This window comes from Thunnus thynnus, chromosome 19, assembly GCF_963924715.1.
Source record: "Thunnus thynnus chromosome 19, fThuThy2.1, whole genome shotgun sequence".
Lineage (NCBI taxonomy): Eukaryota > Metazoa > Chordata > Actinopteri > Scombriformes > Scombridae > Thunnus > Thunnus thynnus.
The window spans coordinates 30,028,537-30,050,887 of NC_089535.1; the positions used below are offsets into that span (position 1 = coordinate 30,028,537).

At 41.0% G+C, this 22,351-nt stretch overlaps 1 protein-coding gene across 1 annotated transcript; it reads left to right on the forward strand.

Annotated features, from left to right (window-relative positions):
• Positions 1 to 927: 927 nt before the first annotated feature.
• nrg1 (neuregulin 1) lies at positions 928 to 22,229 on the forward strand. The gene is made up of 4 exons (XM_067574775.1): positions 928 to 1,119; positions 2,206 to 2,332; positions 2,433 to 2,554; positions 20,868 to 22,229. The coding sequence occupies exons 1-4, from the start codon at positions 932 to 934 to the stop codon at positions 21,502 to 21,504; spliced, it is 1,074 nt and encodes a 357-aa protein (XP_067430876.1). The 5' UTR covers positions 928 to 931; the 3' UTR covers positions 21,505 to 22,229.
• Positions 22,230 to 22,351: the final 122 nt, after the last annotated feature.

Sequence of the window (22,351 nt, forward strand, 5' to 3'; positions counted from 1 at the left end):
TTTGGTGCATTGCATGTTAGAGACATTTTTCTCTGCTTGCTGACTAAAGCCCAGCCAATACAGAATTTTATGAGAGCCAGTACTAGTATTGATATTGTAAGAATTCAAAATATCTAATGTCAATACAATAATGTGTTTTTAACATGAAGACATAACTTGAACAAACATTTTTGTAATGATCCCCCTAAATTTGGTCCTTAAAGAGTTGTGACCAAGATAGTTACTGGACTCCCTGTTTCTAAATGACCTCAAACATATCTTTGACATTTCTGTAATGACTACTGTTCATTGGTTGACACTATACACTGATACAAATATACTTGCAATAAGCTAAAACAGGCCTATGTATTGGCAGGGCTCTCAGTCTGAGTATGAGCAACAGAGCACCTTATCTGATCATTAATATGAAGGGGCACTCCACTGATTTATAAATAAAGGTCAGTTTATCAGTCATGGTTTAAGTGCTACTCACCCTAAGAAATGTCAAGTCTGAGAAAATAATCCTGATGATGTCATAGTGATGTAATCCGGGTTATCTCAGGTTTGGCTTGGATACTACAAGTTCATAACAGGAAGCCTGTGTTTCAAACTTCATGCATCGAGTTTGGAACATGGCATACTAAATCACTGCAGCACCACTTTAAGCACTAATGTAAATGCTATGGTCAGTCAGACTGACTAATTCAAAAGGAAAGAACAGGCCTAAATAACAACAGCCAGTCATAATAATCATGTTCGGCAAGTTCTGAAAGCTAATGAATGAGGGCTCAGTGGATTAGATTTCAATCATATCAACAGGAGCAAATTACCTCTAAAACAGGGATGTATTTGGACTGTTAGTTGCTGTAAATGTTTTTTAAAAAACTCTTTACAGAGCCTTTTCTTATTATTTTGGTTTATGGTTGGAATGGTCTTATGTATGTGTATGTGTATGTGTATGTGTATGTGTATGTGTATGTGTGTGCTTGTGTGTGTTGTAGACCTGAAGTTTAAGAATGGACTGTCCTCTTTTTCAGAAGCTGAGGAGCTGTATCAGAAACGTATTTTAACAATAACAGGAATCTGCATTGCACTCCTAGTCGTTGGAATCATGTGTGTGGTTGCCTACTGCAAAACAAAGTAATTCATGTCACATTTTTATGTTTGATTTATAACTTAAAGGTAGACTCGCTGATTTTATTATAGCGCCCAATAGTGCCCCCAAGTTACAAGACTCCTCAAATGTGAACTCTGCCTAGTTTCAAAATAATGATAGAAAGTAAGAAGAGTACATTCTTTTGAATAACGCTTTTCAAAATTGGGGTTACATTAAACAATACCTATTAAACTAAATACTAAACAATACATACATGCCAAAAAAGAGACAACAACAATAAATCACATGAGTAATTATTTAGATATAGGAACAAATTGGGGCAGGGAAGCATCAATAAAATTAGATGTTTTTTGTTTTTTTTTTTAATTAAAATTCATATAACTTGGAGCCAGGACAGCCAAATATTGAACTTTGAGTGGGAAGCTACGAGGGGAATTTGTTCTGATCACCTGAAAAGTCTAACAGGAAGCCAGTATAGTGAAGCCAGCACTGAGGTAATATACCCTTTTCATGGCAGACATTTTGACTTGTCATAGCAGGAAAAGCACAGGTGTAATTAATAACATTAATGATGGCTGCATTCCATTTAGGTGAGTTAGTCCCAGGGCTCTGGTATTGTGCATACTCACTCACTGACATGGCTTACTGGGACATTTAATGGGATGGAGCGATCGTTAATGTTATCAGTTACACCTGTGCTTTTCCTGCTATGACAAGTCAAAATGTCTGCTGTGAAAAGAGTCGATTGTGCAGCAAAATTTTGAACTAATTGTAATGTGCTCCAGCTTTGGCTTAAACAAGAATACAGAATGTTACAATAGGAGGACAAGAGGAGACAAAACAATGAATGATTTGTCCTAGCTGTTGGAAAGATAAGAAGGGGCATAGTTTGGTGCTTTTGGACGCTATAACAATATTGTGTATTTTGTACTGACCTCAATGAAAATATATAACATAAAAATATTACTGACCATTATTTCAGTCAAGCCATTATAACATTAGAACTTGGGGTATATGTATCCCTTTTGGAACATTTGGAACTCTCCCCTCTGATATTTTGTCCAGTAGTGATCCGGACTGTCTCACAGTTTAGTTTTTCTTCCAAACAGGAAGCACAGGAAGAAGCTCCATGACCGTCTGAGGCAGAACCTGAGAAACAAGAGGGACAACCTGGCAAGCTCAGCCAGAGGACGTCAGATTTCTAACTTGCCTCTTCAAGATTTGCAGCTTATCAATGTATGCTGGTATTTGTTGGTATCAAATGAGAGGCATCAAAATCTGTTAAATGTGTGCACTCACATCTTTGTTCAACTGTTTTCTGCTCCTATTTACAAAGCACTGTAATGGGATGACAATGCAGCATGCAGCTGAGAAGGAGACAGAAATAACCCTCTCCACAAGCAAAAATGCCATATCTACGCATGAACCCACCACACTCACCCACATCTCTGGCCAAAGGTAAGGAAGGACTTTAAATGTACTCAGTTTGGTAAATTTGGTTTGGTTTGAATCAGTTAGAACTTGTAACTCTAGGGAGGTGATGTGGAGGTAACATGGGTAGCTTGTCAGCCACTAAATGATTACCAGTAATTCAATGGCTGTCCTGGGGGAGACACCAGGGATGAGGCAAACATAGCAGCCCAGCCATTCTGTCTATCCAGCTACAAAACTAAAATAATGTTATTTATGTTCTCATATTCAGCCTTTTTTTTCTTAAAAGAGTAAGACGAAATAATTCCACTTACTCCTGGTGCAGTTCCTGTGTATAATTTATTGTATTCTGTAACCAGAGAACACTGTTCAGCACAGAGGTGTCTGGTGGTGAGAACAGCTCAGAAAAGACCTCAACCAATAGAAAGTGAATATCTGCAACATCATAGCTTTTCATCCTCTAATTATGAGGTTCATGTCTGGCTGTTATGGCTGTATGTGTTGCCTGTGTGTGTTTTTCTTTTTCCTCTCCTGTCTGTTGCTCTGCCCAGGTCATCTACAATCAAGGGTGGGGCATAACACTGGCAACCTGACTTGATTCATTTATTTACATTAGTTAATATACTATAAACTCTCTATACATGACAAATGGCTCTTGTGTAAATTTGAGGAACTGAAAAAAACAACCATCTGTATGTATGAGAAATACAAAATTTACAAATATAAGGCTTCTGGTGATACTGTTTAAAATATCTCCACTGAAACCTGATTTAGACCCAACATGTGTTTATCACCAGCTAGCACCATTTATCCATGCAGTACGTGCTGGGATTGTCCTAAACTTCATGTGATCAGTGGTCATCACATGAAGTATACTGATATACTGTCTAACATCACAAGTGTATGATTGTGGCCTGGTACTTTACCTGCACTTTTTGGAAATGTCATGAAAGATATTATCACAAAATAAGATACCATACACCAGTATGTTCAGTTTCATCTCTGTGTGTTCAGTGGAAAGACTGGTCTGTGGCATGAGTTGGTTGGAGGTTGGGGGAGGCAACTAGCCTGCACCAAAAGAGGATGATTACATCCTCTGCTGAGTTAAAGTTGTCTACATATGTCTTCTAAGCTGGCTCGCTAACGTTAGCCTCTGTAAACATACTTTCAACAATCAAGTTGGAAGGCGTGTAACCTCTTGTGTGCTGTGTGTATATACTGAGTCTAAGCTAACTATTGATGGTGAGTAAATACCTCCAAATGTTATTTTATGTCTTCATGTGTTAAATATGAAAGATGTGATGTGTAGATGTGGAGTTCTTGAAGTTGTTGGAAGGATCTTTTGTCGGGGCTGAGCTGAGTAACAAAGACATGTTGTGGTGTGTGGTACTTTTCATATTGTATAGATCTAGTTGTGTGTATGAGGGTGGAAAATTTAAATACGTGATACATTAACAGATTTCTTTCACAGTCAGTAATAGACTAAATTATTTGCCTCACTTGCAATCCGATGGGCATGCAGTGGTCAGTGTTATGATAGTACAAATATGCTCATTTGGGAAAGGTCACCCAGCCACAACAGTGGCATTTCATTTCTTTCATCAGCTGGACTACACAGTGAAGCAGGAATTTTGCAGTACTGGGAACGAAGCCCTGGATTTTAACTGTTCCTCCTGAGCATCAAGTAATCCTTAACTGTAGACTCTAACAGGATTACTATGCTGTCTCATTCATAGATGAAGATGAGTGAAAACAGAATAGGAATAAACATTTTTATTGGGTCTACTTTCTTACATTTTGGCAGGCTCAACTCAGATTGGCTGTACATATAGTTGCAAATTTGAGAGCAGTTCCAGTTGCTCATTTATTATTTATTAACTGCTGCATCAGTAAATCAGACTTTGAATTCATACCAACTGTGAGCAAAGTTGTATGAAACGCAGTGAAAAGCTCAGGTACAAAAATTTGACCCACAATACATTTATGTCACTGTTAAGGCTTGTCTGAAACCTGTGTCCATGTAAACACCCCCTCCCTGTCTCTGCAGCTGGAGTAATGACTGGAGCAACAATGTTCTGTCTGACACTGAGTCTGTCTCGATGATGTCATTGGCGGAGAATAGCCAGGGTGCCATACAGGGCCGCAGGGTTCGTCTGAATGCCACTGGTGGCACCAGAGACTTAAGCGCTCATTCACAGAAGTGCAGAGACACAACCATCTCCGACAGGGACTTGGCTTAAAGTATGAGGTAATTGACTGATTAATTTTAACTTTGCGCCACAAACAGAAAACCAAAATGAAACTGAAACTGGCAACAATAAAACAAAGACTTTCAGAAGATACACGTATAGCAATTTGAAATAAAGTAGCCTAAAATACACACAATAGCTACATCACCCTTAAAGTCCTAAATATAATGTATGTAAGTTAAATATTTAATCATATATGATGCCGCTGTTTTCTAGCTTACAATACACTGTCCACCAAAATGTGACACTACTGGGGCCCAAACATTGAGGAATGAATGAATGAATGCATAAATAAATAAATAGGTAAAGTGACTATAAATAATGTGTGCAGCAAATCAAAATGAAACAAATACACATATCTATGTAGAAAAGAGTTAAGTACATTATTAAAGATTCTTCTATTTTTCTGTTTGAGATATAATCTATTTGAATATTTATAAATTGATGTATGACTTATTATTTATTTCCCAACTTATTTATGTATTGTATTTTCTCATGTATTTATTTTATTTGTATAAGTATTTATTTTCTTAATTTAATGTTATTTATAAAAAAATGATTCAAACATAAGTTCAAAGAACAAAGTTCAAAGCAGAGTGAGGCAGTAACAATAGTTAAGCCATTGAACTGAATTCTGAGAAAATCTGAAGAAATAACACTTCTGTGTCAGAATGTTTGTACTTGAAAACATTACCTCTTCAAAATTTGCTACAGAATTTGGCAGGGGGAAGAAGTGTGATCAGCCAAAATTAAAGGTGCGAGCCGCAATGAGCAGGTTTCAGGTTTGACAAAGCCAAGCAAAGTCACTTCAGCTAGTTTCATTGGGTTTAAAGGAGCGAGGCCAAGCATATGTTTTTCATCATTACAATGTATGCAACATTTCAATAATTGCACACTCAAAGTTCTCCCATTTGTCCCCCTTTCACTGGATGTCAATGAAACTTTGTGTGTATGTTCAGGAGATGTGTTTCTCAGTCCCCAAAGGCTGTATACCAAATTTGGTGTTGATGAAGTCAAAATCCAAAAAGTTCTATTCATGTTACTGTCACTGTTTCACATAATGCAGATTAGCAAAAAATCCATCGTGGCAGACTTTTATGGTCCAGGAGACTTTTTTTCATAGAGCACATTGAGCTGGACTCGTGTCAAATTTCAATTCAGTTGGACACACAGTGTGAGGGGCTTGGCTTTTCAAAAGTTGAATTTTTGGGCCTTGATTATACTACTATCTGGCCGATTGAGCCAATATTTCTTGGGAAGCACATGCATATCATTTTGATTTGAACAAAATATGGTGTGTATATTCAGGAGGATTTCTCCCATGAATTTAATCAGGAATGCTCAAAGGCATCTTGAGTTATGAGCAAATATGTAGAAGGCCACGTCCACTTTCACCAATCAATATTGCACTTCCTCATTTATTTATTTAGTGGTATACCAAATTTGGTGTTGATAGAGTTAAAACTCAAAAAGTTCTATTCATTTTACAGTTTATGCAAATTAGCAAAAATCCATCATGGTGGCCTTTATTATCCATGAGGCTTTTTTGTAGAAAGCAGAGATGTATAAGTGTGCCACATTTCAAGACATACAGACTCACGGTGTGGAGGCGCCGGCCTTTTAAAATGATCACTTTTTGGATTGTTAATTATAGCACCACCATCGGGCCAATTGGGATCATATTTCTTGAGAAGCATTTCTGCATCATTTCTAGTTGTGGTGCCAAGTTTCGTGTCTGTAGCTCATTCCAGCTCACAGTAAATTCAGCATGGGCATAAGATGGCAGATATTGAGGAACGGCCACTTCCACCAATCAGGATGGCACTTCAGATTTTGGTTAACACATGCCCCCAGGGCATGCACACCAATTTTGGGGAAATTCTGTGCACCAGGTTTTCAGACACACCTTTGTGGCATTTTTGGCACCCCGTGTGGGTCAGGCTCACAATGCTTTGGGAGACCTGTTCCCAATCACGGACTGAATGTGTGTACCAAAATTTATCATGATTGAACAAACAGTTAATGAATTATGGCCAATATTTGCTAAGTACCACCCTGTGCAATTATATTTCGGTTGATGGCAGCCATGTTTTTCGACTAGTCTTGCTCATTTATAATAGAAATTTGTAACTCAATCCTGTGATGCTGTATACAAAATTTGGTGTTGATAGAGTTAATTTGCAATTTGAGCTGCGGCAGAAGACAAATAATAATAATTAAAGCTGCAACCAGAAATTTTCAGGCCCTCGCACCTTCACACATGTCGGGGTGTGCTGCAGTTGAAGGGCTTTTATTTTGGGCATGCAGATGTGTTCAGGACCGGGTTCTTAACGGACGTTGCACAAACAAGTTATACATCACTTCCTGTGTGGTGCTAGACTGTTATGGCCACAAATAACTCAACCCTGTGGCCCGCAACATATAAGGAAAATGCCAGACCCGAGGTTCAATGATGCAAGCCATGTTTTATTCACAACAACCTAGGAGTTAAATAAACTACAACAAAAAAAAGAATTAACCAAAAACTATGGGAGTCGGGAGGTCTGGCCAAACAGAACATAAAGGTGGGGGGAAGTCTGGGCCAGTAGTGGGCCAACCACACAGTGGGCTGTCGGACCCGGGGCTTCACTCCCCTTACCTATCAAAAAATGACCATAACCCAACCTACCAAACAAAACCATGAAAACTGGCCCACCAGACCTCCGTCCTCAAAAAAAAGATGAAAAAAGAAAACATAAATAATAAACAAAGAAAAAGAAAAAAACAGGAGGAGAACAAAGAGAAAAGAGGCATCCAGCCTCTCTTACATATAGGGCAGGGCCAATTAGTAGTTAGCTGACAGAGCACCTGAGAACGAGAGAGAGAGAAAACAAAGGGAGGAAAACACAAGGGAGGGGGAGCACGTAACATAGACAACACTCACTAATTATACTTCATGTTGCTATATTTCAAGTGTAGACCACACCTTGTAAATTTCATGTGAATCGGATGATTTTTGTCACATAAGACTAAATTTCCTGTTGTCAGTAGGTGGTGCTACAGAAGAGGGTCATTAATGCAGCAACATTTTTAGTAGAGGTCAACTGAAAGGCATATGCATTTTCATGAATATCTGACGTTGCACAAAGGAGTTAAATATGACTTCCTATGTGTGAGGGGAGGGAGCTGGCAAGCATCCCCCTCACTTAAGTGAAAAACAATACATGTACATTGACTAACACAGGAAGTTCATTTTTGTTATGTTGTGCTTTTATTTTGGGAACCCCTACTAATCACTGTCTCTTTGAGGTCTAGTGCACACATGGGAATGCAGCCGCAGGGCTCCAGCAGATGTCAATTACTTTGTTAGGCTGTACCAAGTGGTCAGGAGTAAGAGAGGGGAGTGGGTAGAGGGTTTTTTTGTTAAGTTTGGCTTTTGTTTGGTATTTCTTCAGTTTATTATGCATTTTATTTAATCTGTATTAGGCAAGAGTCATGTGTATTTTGTGTATGAAAATATCAGTAAGGTTAAATTTCAAATATGTTTTCCAAATAGTAGTTATGCCCAGTGGGAAAGCAAGTTAGTGTGGCAGAGAGGAGGGGAGGTCAGGTTGAGTGTCACCTCTCCTGCTGCCATCCACTGCAACCTGCTACACCAGCTTTTGCTGTCAAGCATTCTGCTACATGGTTCACCACCATCCAAACCTCACATATGGTGTCAGAAATGGGATGAAATGCAGTCAGATTGAAGGGGTATAGCTTGGAGAGCTGACAGTATGGGACCTAAAGCACACACCAGAGCTCAAAAGATGGATGTGGCTGAAGATGGTCTGAAAGAGGGTGCTGCGGGAGGGCTGCCCTTGATCATGCATCCTAGGAAGGAGCACCTGGTACCCGCAGAGATGGATTCAATTACCGGCATGTTGCAGCAATGTCTTCAGTTCCAACGTGACCTAGGTGAAAGGTGGGACAAAGAATAAATTAGACAGGACAAAAGATGGCACCAAATGCAGGTTCAAATGAATAACCTCCATGATGAGATGTAGCAGCAGCAGAGGAGAGAGAGTCAGTCCCAGTTGATCACACTGCTACAGCAGCAGGAGGTGGAGAAGCATGTTTCCCAGTCCAGTGCCTGGAGCAAGCTAAGAGGCAGGGGCTGGGGGCAGGCAGCAGTTCCCAGACTGGAAGAGGGTGATGATATTGAGCACTACCTGACCACATTCAAGCACCTGGCGGAGGCATATCAGTGGCCAGAGATCGAATGGGCATTGAGACTGATTCCACACCTGACGGGGAAGGGGCGAGCAGCAAAGGACACATTTGACTACAAGAAGGTCAAAGAGGCCATCCTTGCCAAATATAAAATCAATGAGGAACTCTATCAGCAGAAGTTCAGGGAGCCTGACATTCGCCCTAATAAGAATCCGACAGAGTTCAACTGGAGAAGAAGACCAAGGCCGGTTCAAGGCTCCTCAGAAGCCCTTCACTGCATGGGGTAAGCCACTGGGGTCAGGGGGTGGAGGTGGTCCTAGAGAGCCAGAGCCAGCTAGGCACCTAGAAAAAGCTGTAACTCCTATGAAGGCAAGGTCAATTTCTAAGCCTGTTTGCTTTTACTGTGGTCAGGAAGAACACATTAAGCCAGAGTACCCAGTCAGAAAAGCTAAAGCAGCTTATTTTTGTACTGTTCTTCGACCCTGTCAGAGTGAGAATTGTGTCGTAGGAAAACAGCAGGTCATTATAGTTAAGATCAATGGTAAACCGGCCCAAGCGTTCCTTGATACAAGTAGTGTGCAGATGCTTACACCCATCACTAGTCCAGAAGGAGGGTCCCCTAGGAAAGCCAGTCCTGGATATTTCTTGTGTGCATGGTGACCATCGGGCTTATCCTATGACAGTGTACCTGGAGGTAGCAGGGCAAACTTACCTTCTTTCAGTTGGGGTAGTAGACAGCTTAGCCCACCAGGTAATCTCGGGACAGGATGTTCCCATCCTTCAGGAGTTGGTTCGGTTATGTAAGCCAGTCAACATTGTCACTACGTTGCAGTCACAGATCCAGGGAGTGGAGGAGGAGGGAGCTGGTGGCAACCAGGCAGGACTGTTCAGGGTCCAGAGGAACTAGTTCCCCAGCTCCCAGCGCAGGACGATCCAGAGAGTCAGGGTCCAGACCAGGATTCAGGTGAGGAGGGTCTAAATGTTCTCTTTGAATTACTTTACTTTGATGAGGTTCTTACTGACAGTACTGTTAAAGTGAGGAAAAGTAGGAGACAGAAAAGGCAGGAGAAAATGGCAGGTACCGTTCAAACAGGTTCAGAGCTGCCGGAGGCAAAGATTTGTGATACTGAGAAGGAGTTGTGACTTTCTGCAGCTTCAGAAACAAGATAAATCACCGCAGGACCTCTTTAAACAAGCAGCTGTAGTGCAGCGGGGTCAGGTGGCAGGGCAGGGCTATTTCCTCAGAGACCTGGTGCTGTACTACAAAGCAAATGTAGATGACAGGTAAAGACTGGTGGTTCTACAGGGGCTCTGGGAACAGGTGTTAAAGCTGGGCAGGTCATCTAGGGACTAGAAAGACCTTGGACAGAACTGCAAGCCGGTTTTACTGGCCAGGTGTGCGCACAGAGATACAGGGTTATCGTCAGTCTTGTTCAGTCTGTCAGCTAGCAGGGGATAAGAATGTACCCAAATTCCCATTGCAACCACTTCCAATTATGGATGTTCCATTCAGCCGAATAGCGACAGACATTGCTGGGCCATTAGAGCGAACACAATCAGGACATCGCTACATACAGGTAATTTGTGATTACAGTACCAGATATCCTGAAGCATCTGCCCTAAGAGACATCACTGCTAAACAAATAGCATATGCATTGCTGCAGCTCTTCTCAAGGGTGGGTATCCCATATGAAATTATGACAGATCATGGAACAAACTTTCTTTCAAACACACTCAGGCAGGTGTACAGGCTCTTAGGATTAGGAGTATTCGGACCACCCCTTACCACCCCCAGACTGATGGCTGAGTGGAGAGGTACAACAGAACTCTTAAAAGCATGCTGAAGAAGTTTATCTCCACTAATGCCAAAGACTGGGACAAATGGCTCCCATATCTCCTGTTTGCCTACAGGGAGGTGCCTCAAGCTTCAACAGGCTTCTCACCTCTTGAGCTTCTGTATAGCAGGCAGGTGAGAGGTCCCCTTGACATGTTGTAGGAGTCCTGGGTGGGATCCCAGGAGAAGAAAACCAGTGTTCTGGCATTTGTCTTGCAGATGAGGGAGAAAATGGAGCAGGCCACCAAGCTGTTGAGGAAAAATATGGAGAAGGTTCAGCAGGGACAACAAACCTGGCATGACAAGGCAGCCAGAGAACGATCCTTCAGCCCAGGTCAGCAAGTATTTCTCCTTCTTCCGACAGTTGAGAACAAGTTGCTGGCAAAATGGCAGGGCCCATATACTGTGCTGAGGAAGTTGAGTCCAACAACCTATGAGATTGAGATGCCAGAGAGGAGAAATCCAAAGCAGACATTCCACATCAATCTGCTGAAGGGATGGAAAACCTGGGAAATCTGACCCCAACAGCAAATGTTTGTTCAGACAATGGAGGAGGATGATGATGTTGTGGGTGAGTTCACTCCTACTAGTCACAACTCTGCATCCCTGGATCTCTCCCATCTCTCCCTGACCCAGCAGCAACAGTTGCAGGTCATTGTCCCCCCAGACTTGTTTCAGGAGAGACCAGGGGCAACAGACCTAGTGGAGCATGATATCCGCCTGAAGGACAGCACCCCCATCAGGTAGAGAATGTATCACATCCCACAGAAGTTGGTGCCAGTGCTGGAAGAGGAGCTTGCAGTCATGCTGGAGCTGGGTGTTATCGAGCCTTCCTGCAATGAATGGAGCAATCCCATTGTCCTGGTAATCAAGAAGGATGAAAGCATCAGGTTTTGCATCAACTTCAGAAAGGTAAATGCACAATATGAATTTGATGCTTATCTTCTGCCAAGACTGGATGACCTCATTGAACGGGTGGGCCAAGCAAGGTTCATTACCACCCTGGACCTTTGCAAAGAATACTGGCAGGTGCCCTTGTCTGATGCTACCAAGCCCCTGACTGCTTTTAGGATGCCTCAAGGACTGTGGCAGTTTACCAAGATGCCTTATGGTCTCCACAGGGCTCCTGCCACCTTTCAGAGGTTGATGAACCAGGTGCTGGCAGGTATGGAAACATTTGCAGCTGCCTACCTTGATGATATTGTGATATGCAGTACATCCTGGCAGCAGGACTGCCACCTGGCAATCGTACTGGGGAAAATCAAGGAAGCAGGCCTGACTATCAATCCAAGGAAGTGTGCAGTAGCTAAGCAGGAGACTCAGTACCTGGGCTACATCCTCGGAGGTGGTAACATTAAGACGGTACAGGACAAGGTGGAGGCAATCCGAGCAAGGGAGAGGCCAACCACTCGCAAACAGGTGAAGTCATTTCTGGGTCTGGTGGGTTGATACAGGCACTTCATCCCGGACTTTTCTACAAGGGCAGCACCCTTATCTGATCTCACCAGCATTGCAAAAACCAAGGTAGTGTGAGGAGCAGGAAAAAGCATTCTAGGACTTCAAAGAAGCCCTGTGTCAGGAGCCTGTGCTGCAGAGCCCAAACTTCAACTAACCCTTTACAGTTCAGATGGACGCTTCTCACCAAGGGATAGGTGGGGTCCTCCTACAAGGAGAGGGAGAAGAAAGGAAACCAGTGGCATACATCAGCAGGAAACTGTTTCCCAGGGAGACTAGGTACTCTGCAGTGGAGCTGGGGTGTTTAGCCATTAAATGGGTCATCAACATCTTCAAGTACTACCTTTGGGAAGGAGCTCAACTTGGGAACGAACCATAAGGTTCTGCAATGGCTGGAGCAAATGAAGGATACCAACACCGGATCGCGCGTTGGTTCCTGTCCCTTCAACCATATCGGTTCTCCATTTACCACCGGCCAGGGAAGCAGAACACGGTGGCTGAAGCATAAGAAATGTGGTGCAGGTTGGATAATGTACATTCAAGTTACAACAACTTCCTGCTTCATGGCGAAACATTGAAGTTCACTGTCATCACAGCAACAGCGTATAATGAAAACTAAAGATTTTGATAACGTTTCATTGTAAAGATCTTTCGGTGACACTGACCAAATTTGAAGTTGGTTGAGTTAAATTTCTATGAGAAGTTTGTTAAAATACAATGCCTGTATATTGCAAAAACAGCACTAAAATTGCAAGGTTAATTTAAACTTCCTGTTGGACTTAGGGTATACGTCAAATTTAAAGGTGGGAGCTTTTAGTTTGAGATTTTCTAGGGGGCGCCATTGAGTCATTTTCCAACACCCAAGCCCAAGATCCATACCAGACAACTAAATACACCTCTTCTGATGCATCTGCCAAGTTTTGTGAGTTTTCAAGCATCCCTAGCCCCTCAAAAACCACTTCCTGTTTCATGGCGAATAATGCATTGCCATGGCAACAGCTTTTGATGAAAACTCAAAAACCAAATTTGAGATGGATCTGTTCATCCTGCTAGGCACAGGTCATAAAAGTACAGCACCAGTAACTTCCTGTTGCCAGTAGGTGGCGCTATGACAATGACTCAATATTGACACATAGATGTGTTCAGGTGAGGACCCTCATCAACCATGAGAAATCTGGTGCAGATTCGACAATATACTTTTGAGTTACAACAACTTCCTGTTTCATGGAGAAACATCGAAATTCGACGCATTACCACATCAAGGGCATTCAGTGAAAACTCAAGATTTTGAAAACTTTTTATCACAAAGGCTTTTAGATGACAGTGACCAAATTTGAAGTTGGTCAGGTTCAATCTCTAGAAGGAGTTCGTTAAAATACAACGTCTGGAAATGGCAAAAAATACGAAAAATCTCAAATTAAATTCAAAATGGCTGACTTCCTGTTGAATTTAGGGTATGGCTCCAGGAGGCTTTTTTGTGCATCTGGAAATGTTACATGTGCCTACTGAATTTTGTTCATCTACATGAAACTGAAAGGAGGGGCTTCAAATTTGAAATTTTCTAGGGGGCACCATTGAGCCATTTTGCCACGCCCATGCCCAAGACCTGTAAAATATTAAAGTTTTCAAGCACCTTTACCCCCTCAAAAATGCTTTTCTTCACGGAGAAGAATAATAATTAAAGCTGCAAGCAGCGATGATCGCACCCTTGCGCACGCTGGGGCACAGCGCAGTGGCAGGGCTTTTATTGCAGGCATGCAGATGTGTTCAGGACCAGACTCATATCGGACATTGCAGGAAGGAGTTAAATATCATTTCCTGTGTCCACTATGTGGTGCTAGAGAACACCCATTAAACATCCTGTTGCTGTATATCAACTGTAGACCACACCTTGAAAATTTCATGTGAATCAGATGATTTTTGTCATATAAGGCTAACTTCCTGTTGTCAGTAGGTTGCACGATGACTATGCCTCAATATTGACATATTGATGTGTTCAGGACAAGATTCTTATCGAGCATGAGAAATTTGGTGCAGGTTGGAATATGTACATTCAAGCTACAGCAACTTTCTGCTCCATGGCGAAACATCAAAGTTTGCCGTGTTGCCATGGCAAGATGTTCAGCGAAAACTCAAGATTTTGATGACTTTTGATCACAAACTAGTCTAGATGACACACACTGATTTTGAAGTCATTATGATGAATTCTGTAGGAGGAGTTTGTTAAAATACAAGGCATGGAAATCACAAAAACGGAACAGTAAATTCAAAATGGCTGACTTCCTGTTGGGTTTAAGCTATGGGATTTAGAGACTTTTTGTGTGCCCTAGCATGATACATGTGTGTTTCGATTTTCATACATGTAGGTTTAACGTGCAGCGTGGGCTGCCTTGTTGAAATACTGTAGGCAGCGATATTGAGCCAGTTTGCATCACTGACGGAATATCGTCATATAGATCAAACACGTGAAGTTTGGTGCAGTTTGGAGTATCTACACTAAAGTTATAGCAATTTCTTGTGTCATGGCAAAACATCAAAACTCAACGCCACGCCACAGCCACGACTTCCTGCTCAACTTGGGGCATAGATCCAAGAGGCTTTTTTGTGTGTCTGGACATGATACATGTGCCTACCAAATTTGGTTCATCTACATCAATTCTGAAGGAGGGGCTTCAAATTTGAAATTTTGTAGGGGGCGCTATCGAGCCATTTTACCACACCCATCCCCAAAACCCATAAAATATTACATTTTTCACCACTTTGGAAAAAAGTGCAAAGCTTCATAAGTTTTCAAGCGTGTTTAGGCCCTCAAAAATGTGTTTCTTTTGGAATAATAATAATAATAATATAGAAGAATTCCCTCAATTACAAGAGGGCCTTTAGACCGTTCGGTGCTTGGACCCTAATAATTCCTTCAGGAACAAGTGGGCCTTCGCACTTTGGTCCTCAGGCCCACCGCTATGTCCTCGGGCCCTAATAACAATAATAATAATAATAATTTAAGCTACAAGCAGCAATGATCAGGTCCTCACACCTTTGTGCATATTGGGGTGTGTTGAAGTCGTGCTAAGCTGTCACTTGAAGCCCCAGTCCTCTGTTAAATGGTATGGAATGATGCTCACACTCCTAGGAAAATGTAACATTTTTGAAGACTGTCTAATGGTGCAGCATTGTAATTATAGAACTGAGAGTTTGCATAAAGTGGAAGGCACACAACCATGCTGCATTAATTTCACATTGCAGTTGATCTTAATGGGAATTTACACCCATACCAAACCACTAGTGGTTTGGACCAGTCATGTCCTATGAGGATTCTTGCGTGATCTCACGAATCCAGCTGCCTCATAAGGTAAGACAGTGATAGATAGTGGTAGACAGATGGTTCATAAAACCAAGTATTTTTTGAAAGTGTCCTCTCAGATGGTTCTGTGTAACAAACCATCTGGTGTGTCAGGTTAGTAGTTATCTACAGCCTCTCTAAGAAACCAGCACAACAGGATGCAGACCTTTAAAGAGGGCTTTATGTGTTGAATTTTGTTTTGAATTTTGTGCTCTTAGACAGAAAGGATAGTCCCCACTGGGATGGTACAGATTGATTGAAGTCCCCTCTTTGCTTTAACAAAATTATACTGGTCCCCTGTTAAGTGATGTGGAGTGATGCTCACTCTCCTGCATGGATGTATACATTAGGACAGAAAAAGACAGAAAATGTAATCATCATCATTAAGTTGTTATTGTTTGACAGGAAAAAAGAATTAAGTATTTGATCAGTTTTGTAAAGATGTTTCCTGTCACAGAGTCTTTAGAGGATATTTCATTGTCATCAAGTAGAAATGCTGCCTGGGAAAAACAATTTAACATGGTTTGAGAAATTCAGGTTCATGAGATTTTCAGAGATACAAGGGATAAGTCAGCTAGAGGATAGATTAACCCCCAAAATCCCAGTGTTAAACTACTGCAACACAATTGTCAAGTTTTTTTACTCCCTGCCTCCATGTTTGTCATGGACAAAAGCGCATCTTTACAAATACTTGACACACAAAGGAACAACCCCCGTTAGCTGATTCACACTATTATTTTTTTTCTGACAACAATTATGGGATCTGTGATTCATATCAAAATAGAATAGTTTTTCTCTTCAAGATAGATTCTAGCAAGGCAAGATTTTGTCTGCATAATGTGTAATGTCCAGAGTATTTATATTATATATAGTTTAGATTTTACTAAAAAGTCCTCTCTTGTACTATTAAGACTGACAGATCCAATTTCAGTTTCAATTTCATTTAGCAGATGCTTTTATCCAAAGTGACGTACCTGAGTATCAGAGACTGATATAACACAAGCAGGGATCTAGTCAGGAGACAACAACATGAGTAAGTTCCAGAAAGCTTAAGTTTTAGTCCAATAGGAAGTAGGTGCCAACAGGTGGTGCACCGAGGCAATACAGGGAAGGCCTGCCAGTAAGGAGTTGCAGTAGTCAATGCATGATATTACAAGAGCCTGTACCAGGAGTTATGCTGCATACTCAGACAGGTAGGGTCTGATCCTCCTGATGTTGTACAGCTGGATGCTGATGTTTTGTTGTATGGAGGGACTGGCTGGGATGACATGGAGCTCGGTCTTAGAGAGGTTGAGTTGAAGGTGGTGTTCTTTCATCCATTCTGATATATCGGCAAGGCATGATGAGATCCTAGCCGAGACTGAGTGATTTTCCAGTGGGAATGACAGGAAAAGCTGGGTATCGTCCACATAGCAATGGTATGAGAAACCATGGGAGCAGATGATTGCACCAAGTGAGGTACTAAGCAGCAGAAGGGGACTAAGCACTGACCCTTGAGGAGCCCCTGTGGATAAACTGTGCAGTTTGGACACTTCTCCCCTCCAAGATACTCTAAAATATCTCCCTGACAGGTAGGACATGAACCATTCAGAGACTTGTTTTAAGACTGTGTGCTCAAGTGTTTTGATAGAAAGGGCAGGAGTGAAACCGGTCTGTAGTTTTCAATCTGTGTTGGGTTGAGTGTAGGTTTTTTGAGCAGCGGGGTGACTCGGGCTTGCTTAAATGCAGCAGGGAAAACACCCGTTGTAAGTGAGGAGTTGATGATGTGTGTGACCACAGGGTTAGGTATTTGGGAAAAGTTCCGTAGCAGGTTGGATGGTGTTGGGTCCAGTGGACAGGTCGTGGGATGAGAGTCCAGCAGAATTTTGAAGACTTCCTCCTCGGTCATAGGGGAGAATGAGGACAGTGTGGCCCTGTTATCTGGCAGCTGTAGACTTGTTGGTCAAGCTCAGAGAACTGGTTACTGATGGCAGAGACCTTATCAGTAAAAAATGAGGCAAACATGTCTGCAGTGAGTAGAGTGGAGGGTGGAGGAGGAGGTGGATTGAGGAGTGAGTTAAAAGCAGAGAACATTTTCCGCGTGTCTTTGGCGCTGCAGATCTTATTCTGATAGTAAGTGATCTCAGCAATTTTTAAACTGGAGAAGAATGATGCAAGGACACCCTTATAGTCACTAAGGTCAGTGGACTCTGGATTTACGCCATTTCCTCTCTGCTGCTCTGAGTTCTGCTCTTTGCTCTCTGATGACTTCAGTGAGCCATGGACTAGGGTGGGTGATGCAAGCAGGTTTGGATGTTAGAGGGCAGAGATTGTTAAGAGAGGTGGCTAGTGAGGAGTGTGTCTGTAGCCTTACTGACCACGAGTGAGGAAAATTCATTATGAGGAGGCAGGGCCAATACCTCATTGGAAAGTTAAGTCGGTGTGAGGGACCAGATGTTGCGGTGGAAAGAGACTATTTGTGGAGGAATATGAGGATGTCCTGGTAAGGTGATCGTAAATTGAATAAAGAAATGGTCAGACAGATGTAGGGAGGTGACAGTCAGATTTGCTGTGGAGCAGCAATAAAAATCAGATCAAGAGTATTGCCTGCTTTGTGTGTGGGAGGGGTGGAGACCTGTTTGAGGTCAAATGAGGACAGAAGTGACAGGAAGTCAGCTGTTTTGGTTTTGTCAGTATGGATATTCATGTCTCCCATGACAAATCAGTGGTGTGTCGTCATCAGGCATGGCTGAAAATAACATGTCAAGTTCGACAACAAAGTTCCTCAGTTGACAGCCTGGTGGGCGGTATATGACAACCACAAACAGCTTAACAGGAGCAGTAACTCAATACTCGGTATTCAAAGGAGTGTTGTTTAGTTGTTGTTTAGTGGAGAAAGCTTAGTGAATTTCCAGTGTTTGGAAAATTAATATGCAATTATCCATGAATAAGAATGGAGGAGCAAATTAGCACAGCAAATGATCCTTATTAAAAATTAATAAATCAGTATCTTTTATCTGACCTCACTATATTCATGAATGAGTTTAAAATGAATGCCCTGAATATGCCCAAACAGGCACTACAAAGTGTAGTTGATGCATTATTCAAAACCTGCTAAAGATTGGGAAATGTTTTTTCTCCTGACTCCAATTAAGTTATTAAGAGCAAATACAAAATAAGATATAATTCACAGGATGAAGGGAGCCCTCTTTAAAATGCATACTTCACTATTCCGCACAGGTCCTAAAAATGACCAACAATAACATAGACGAGTATGAATTCCCCAAAGAGAAAATTAAAATTATTGCGCTAGTGTAATCAATCTTTAAAAAGTAACTTTAAGAATATATTTTTTATAGTTAAAGCCTTGATAAAGTAAATTTTGTTGCTACTACTGCAGTACTTCATATTAGTGCATGCAGGCAAGATATGATATGAAAAGTAATAGCAGTAATGCCCTTAAAAAACTGAACGTTATGATACATGAATTTTTTCTTTCACTGAAAGTATGTAGGAGTAATTAGCAGTCAAAAAACATAAAGAAGAATAGTAATAACTAGATTGCTTGCATTTCCTGTTGTGATTGCTGAAAGCTGAAATAAATAGCAAAGCACTGCTGAAAATACTACAGATTTGTTCAGCGTCCCCATTTATACAAGACAATGCATGTGAGAGCTGGAAGCTGTTAGCTGCTTCCAGCTGTTTCTATCACTGCTGCTGCTGCAACCTGCTGAGAATGATGAGAGCTGAAATACACTGGAAGCTAAAAACTGTAAGCATTGCTGAAGCAATGCTGAAAACTGCTGAAAAAAAACAGCTGATATCAACTGAAATGCATTGCTTTGAAAACTTGGAAACTGGAGCTGGGAGCTAAAGTGCATTAGCAGAATAAGCTGAGAGCTAAAACATGTTGCTTAAATGATACTCTCAAAGTTGGAAGCAGAAATAAAATGTCTTAAAATTGTGAAATGATATATAATACCTTGTATTAATATCAGATCCAAGGGATCTTATTTTGAAAAACTCATAGTTTCCTGGTAACATACAGTGAACATTGAAGGCTTTTATTTAGAAAAGTCTGGCTAATCCTGACTTTCCTGTTGTGAGAAAGTTATCATATTGGACTTTTATTTTGAAAAACAGCCTCATCCTGAACTTCCTCTTAAGATACAGTTACTCTATTGGACTTTTATTTTGAAAAAACAGCCTCAATCTGAGCTTCCTTTTAAGATACAGTGGCTTTTATTTTGAAAATCAGAAATGACGCCCTGTATATAGATGTGTGTGTGTGTTTGTGTGTGTGTTTGTCACTAAAAGTCCCCATGAAGACAGAAAAACCAGTTTGTGTGTGCACGTACATATGTATGTACAGTGCTCAGCATAAATGAGTACACCACACTACATTTGTCAGAAAATCTTAAGTTTCCTTTCAGAATCAACATTTTCTATGGGTTACTATACAACAAAATACCCCCACAAATGTGGGCCATTGATTGCAAACAAGATTTGTTAATTTGCACATACAAAAGTGTTTTTCCTAACAAATTCATTCAAGCCCATGTTGCAAAAATGAGTACACCCCAATTAAAGTCTTAGGAGGAAGCCAAACTTAAGACTCCAAAATTCTTATTAACAAGAATTCAACCACAGGTGAGTCTAATTATTAATTTAAGAGGTGTCCAGCAGATAGGTGACTATAAAAGGGCATTACTTAACAAAGAAAACTAATTTGAGTAAAACTGAAGATTTTGTGATCTAAGTTATATTTTTTAATTTCATGTTACAGAGTTAAATAAGTGTTCAATAAAACTCAACCATGTGAAAATTTTGGAAATTGTTCTTGTGTTCATTGAGATATTGATAAAAATCTTACTTTTCAAAGGGGGTGTACTCATTTATGCTGAGCACTGTGTGTATGTATGTACAGTAAGTATGTATGTACGGTATTTATGTATGTATGTATGTATATACGGTAAGTATGTATGTATATATGCATACATGTATGTGTGTGTGTATGTACAGTATATGGGACAGTATGCATGTGTATGTGTCTGTATATGTGTCATTTTCTCCCATTCACTTACATTGTAAGAATTTGTTATTTATTTTGAAAAGTCTAGCTAATCCTGACTTTCCTGTTATGATAGACTTAACTGTGTATTAGAGTCAGTATTATGTTCAATAACTCAGACAATGATTTGTACCTCTTTTAGTACCTTTTTAATTTCAAATTTGGTATATTGCACATGAACAACTTTCAAGCAAAATGTGTGAACAGTCTTTCTGTTGTAGGTATATATCTGCTGTGACAACTCCAACTCGGCTGTCTCCAGTGTCCCACACCTCACCTGTAACTCCAGGGTCTCCTCCATCAGAGATGTCAGCCCCCCTGTCCAGTCTGGCCATCTCTGTCCCGTCAGTGGCCCTAAGCCCCTATGGTGAGGAGGAGCGCCCACTGCTGTTGTCAAACAAATGTCAGCCATACAAGTCCTTGAGCCGAGATGAACAGAAGAGGACCTCTGTGCACTACAACCATGGCCATGTGGCACATAGCTTACCACCTAGCCCACTGTCAACCATGGAGAATAACTACCAAATCACAGTCATCACAGCTGCCATCCATATGGTCTCAGCATCGCCTGAGAAGCTAGTGAATACAAATACTACTATCAACAACTACAGCACCAAAAGAGGAGGCATCACCAATGGCCATGTGTTGCATAATGTGGAGTCCAGTGGTGACAGCATACTAGAGAGTCAAACAGAGGAGCCCCAGGGGGAACACACACCCTTCCTTACTACAGATAGCACTACAGCCCTGTTGCTTAGGGCTATGGACAGCAGCAGGACTAACCCAGCATCACCAAATGATGACTTGCAAGTCAAGTCATCCAGTGCCACCATCAAACAAGATCCAGTAGCTGTGTAAAGTGAAAAGAAACAGCTGAGAATCCTTTATGTTTAGGAAAAAAAGAAATAGTCACTATTAAACCTTTATTTTCTATAAATTATTTGTTGTGTAAAGAATTTTGAAGATAAATGACAAACAAAACTTTTATTTTAGTGAAGTAGCGAATAAAGAGTTTTATAAATAAAAAAAAATGTACAAATGTGTTCATGTCTTGTAGGTAAAGTGCCATACACTAGTATGTAGCAATGGTTCAGTATATTTCAGCGCAGAAAAAATATCAATGGTGCCTTTCTGTTTGGTATGCTTAAGGGAGCTGCAGCATTGCATACTGGGCCATATATCCACCATCTTAATCTTCTGGTTAACAATCAAAAATAACTTGCTGGCTGCCTTTAATATTCTGTAGTATGAAGTGCCCACTGACATGACAGTTTGATAATAAATCTTATGCATTCAAGGTGCATGCTACATCCTTAAATGCTGTGATGGATTAATAAGCAGTGTATGTGGTTTCCTCTCCAGCCATTTGACCTGACTGGTCAATTATCTGATGTCTTTGTACTCATTACGGGCTTTCTCACTGAGACTTTTGTTTGGAAATACAATACTGAAAAATACAATGTCTGGACTGATGTTTATGGTGAAATGATTAATCATTACCTGTATTTGATGAGAGATGGAAAAAAATGTAAGAGATCATAAGCTACACTGTAGAAAACCTGTCTAAACTAGTATCCTGCTAGTGAAAGAATATTATAACTGTTAGATAAAGGTGCAATCAGTAAAGCCTGGCTATATAAGTGTTACAATTATGATGTCCCTAGTGAGTTTTTTCAGCCCTGATCCAAGTCCACTAGTAACAAGT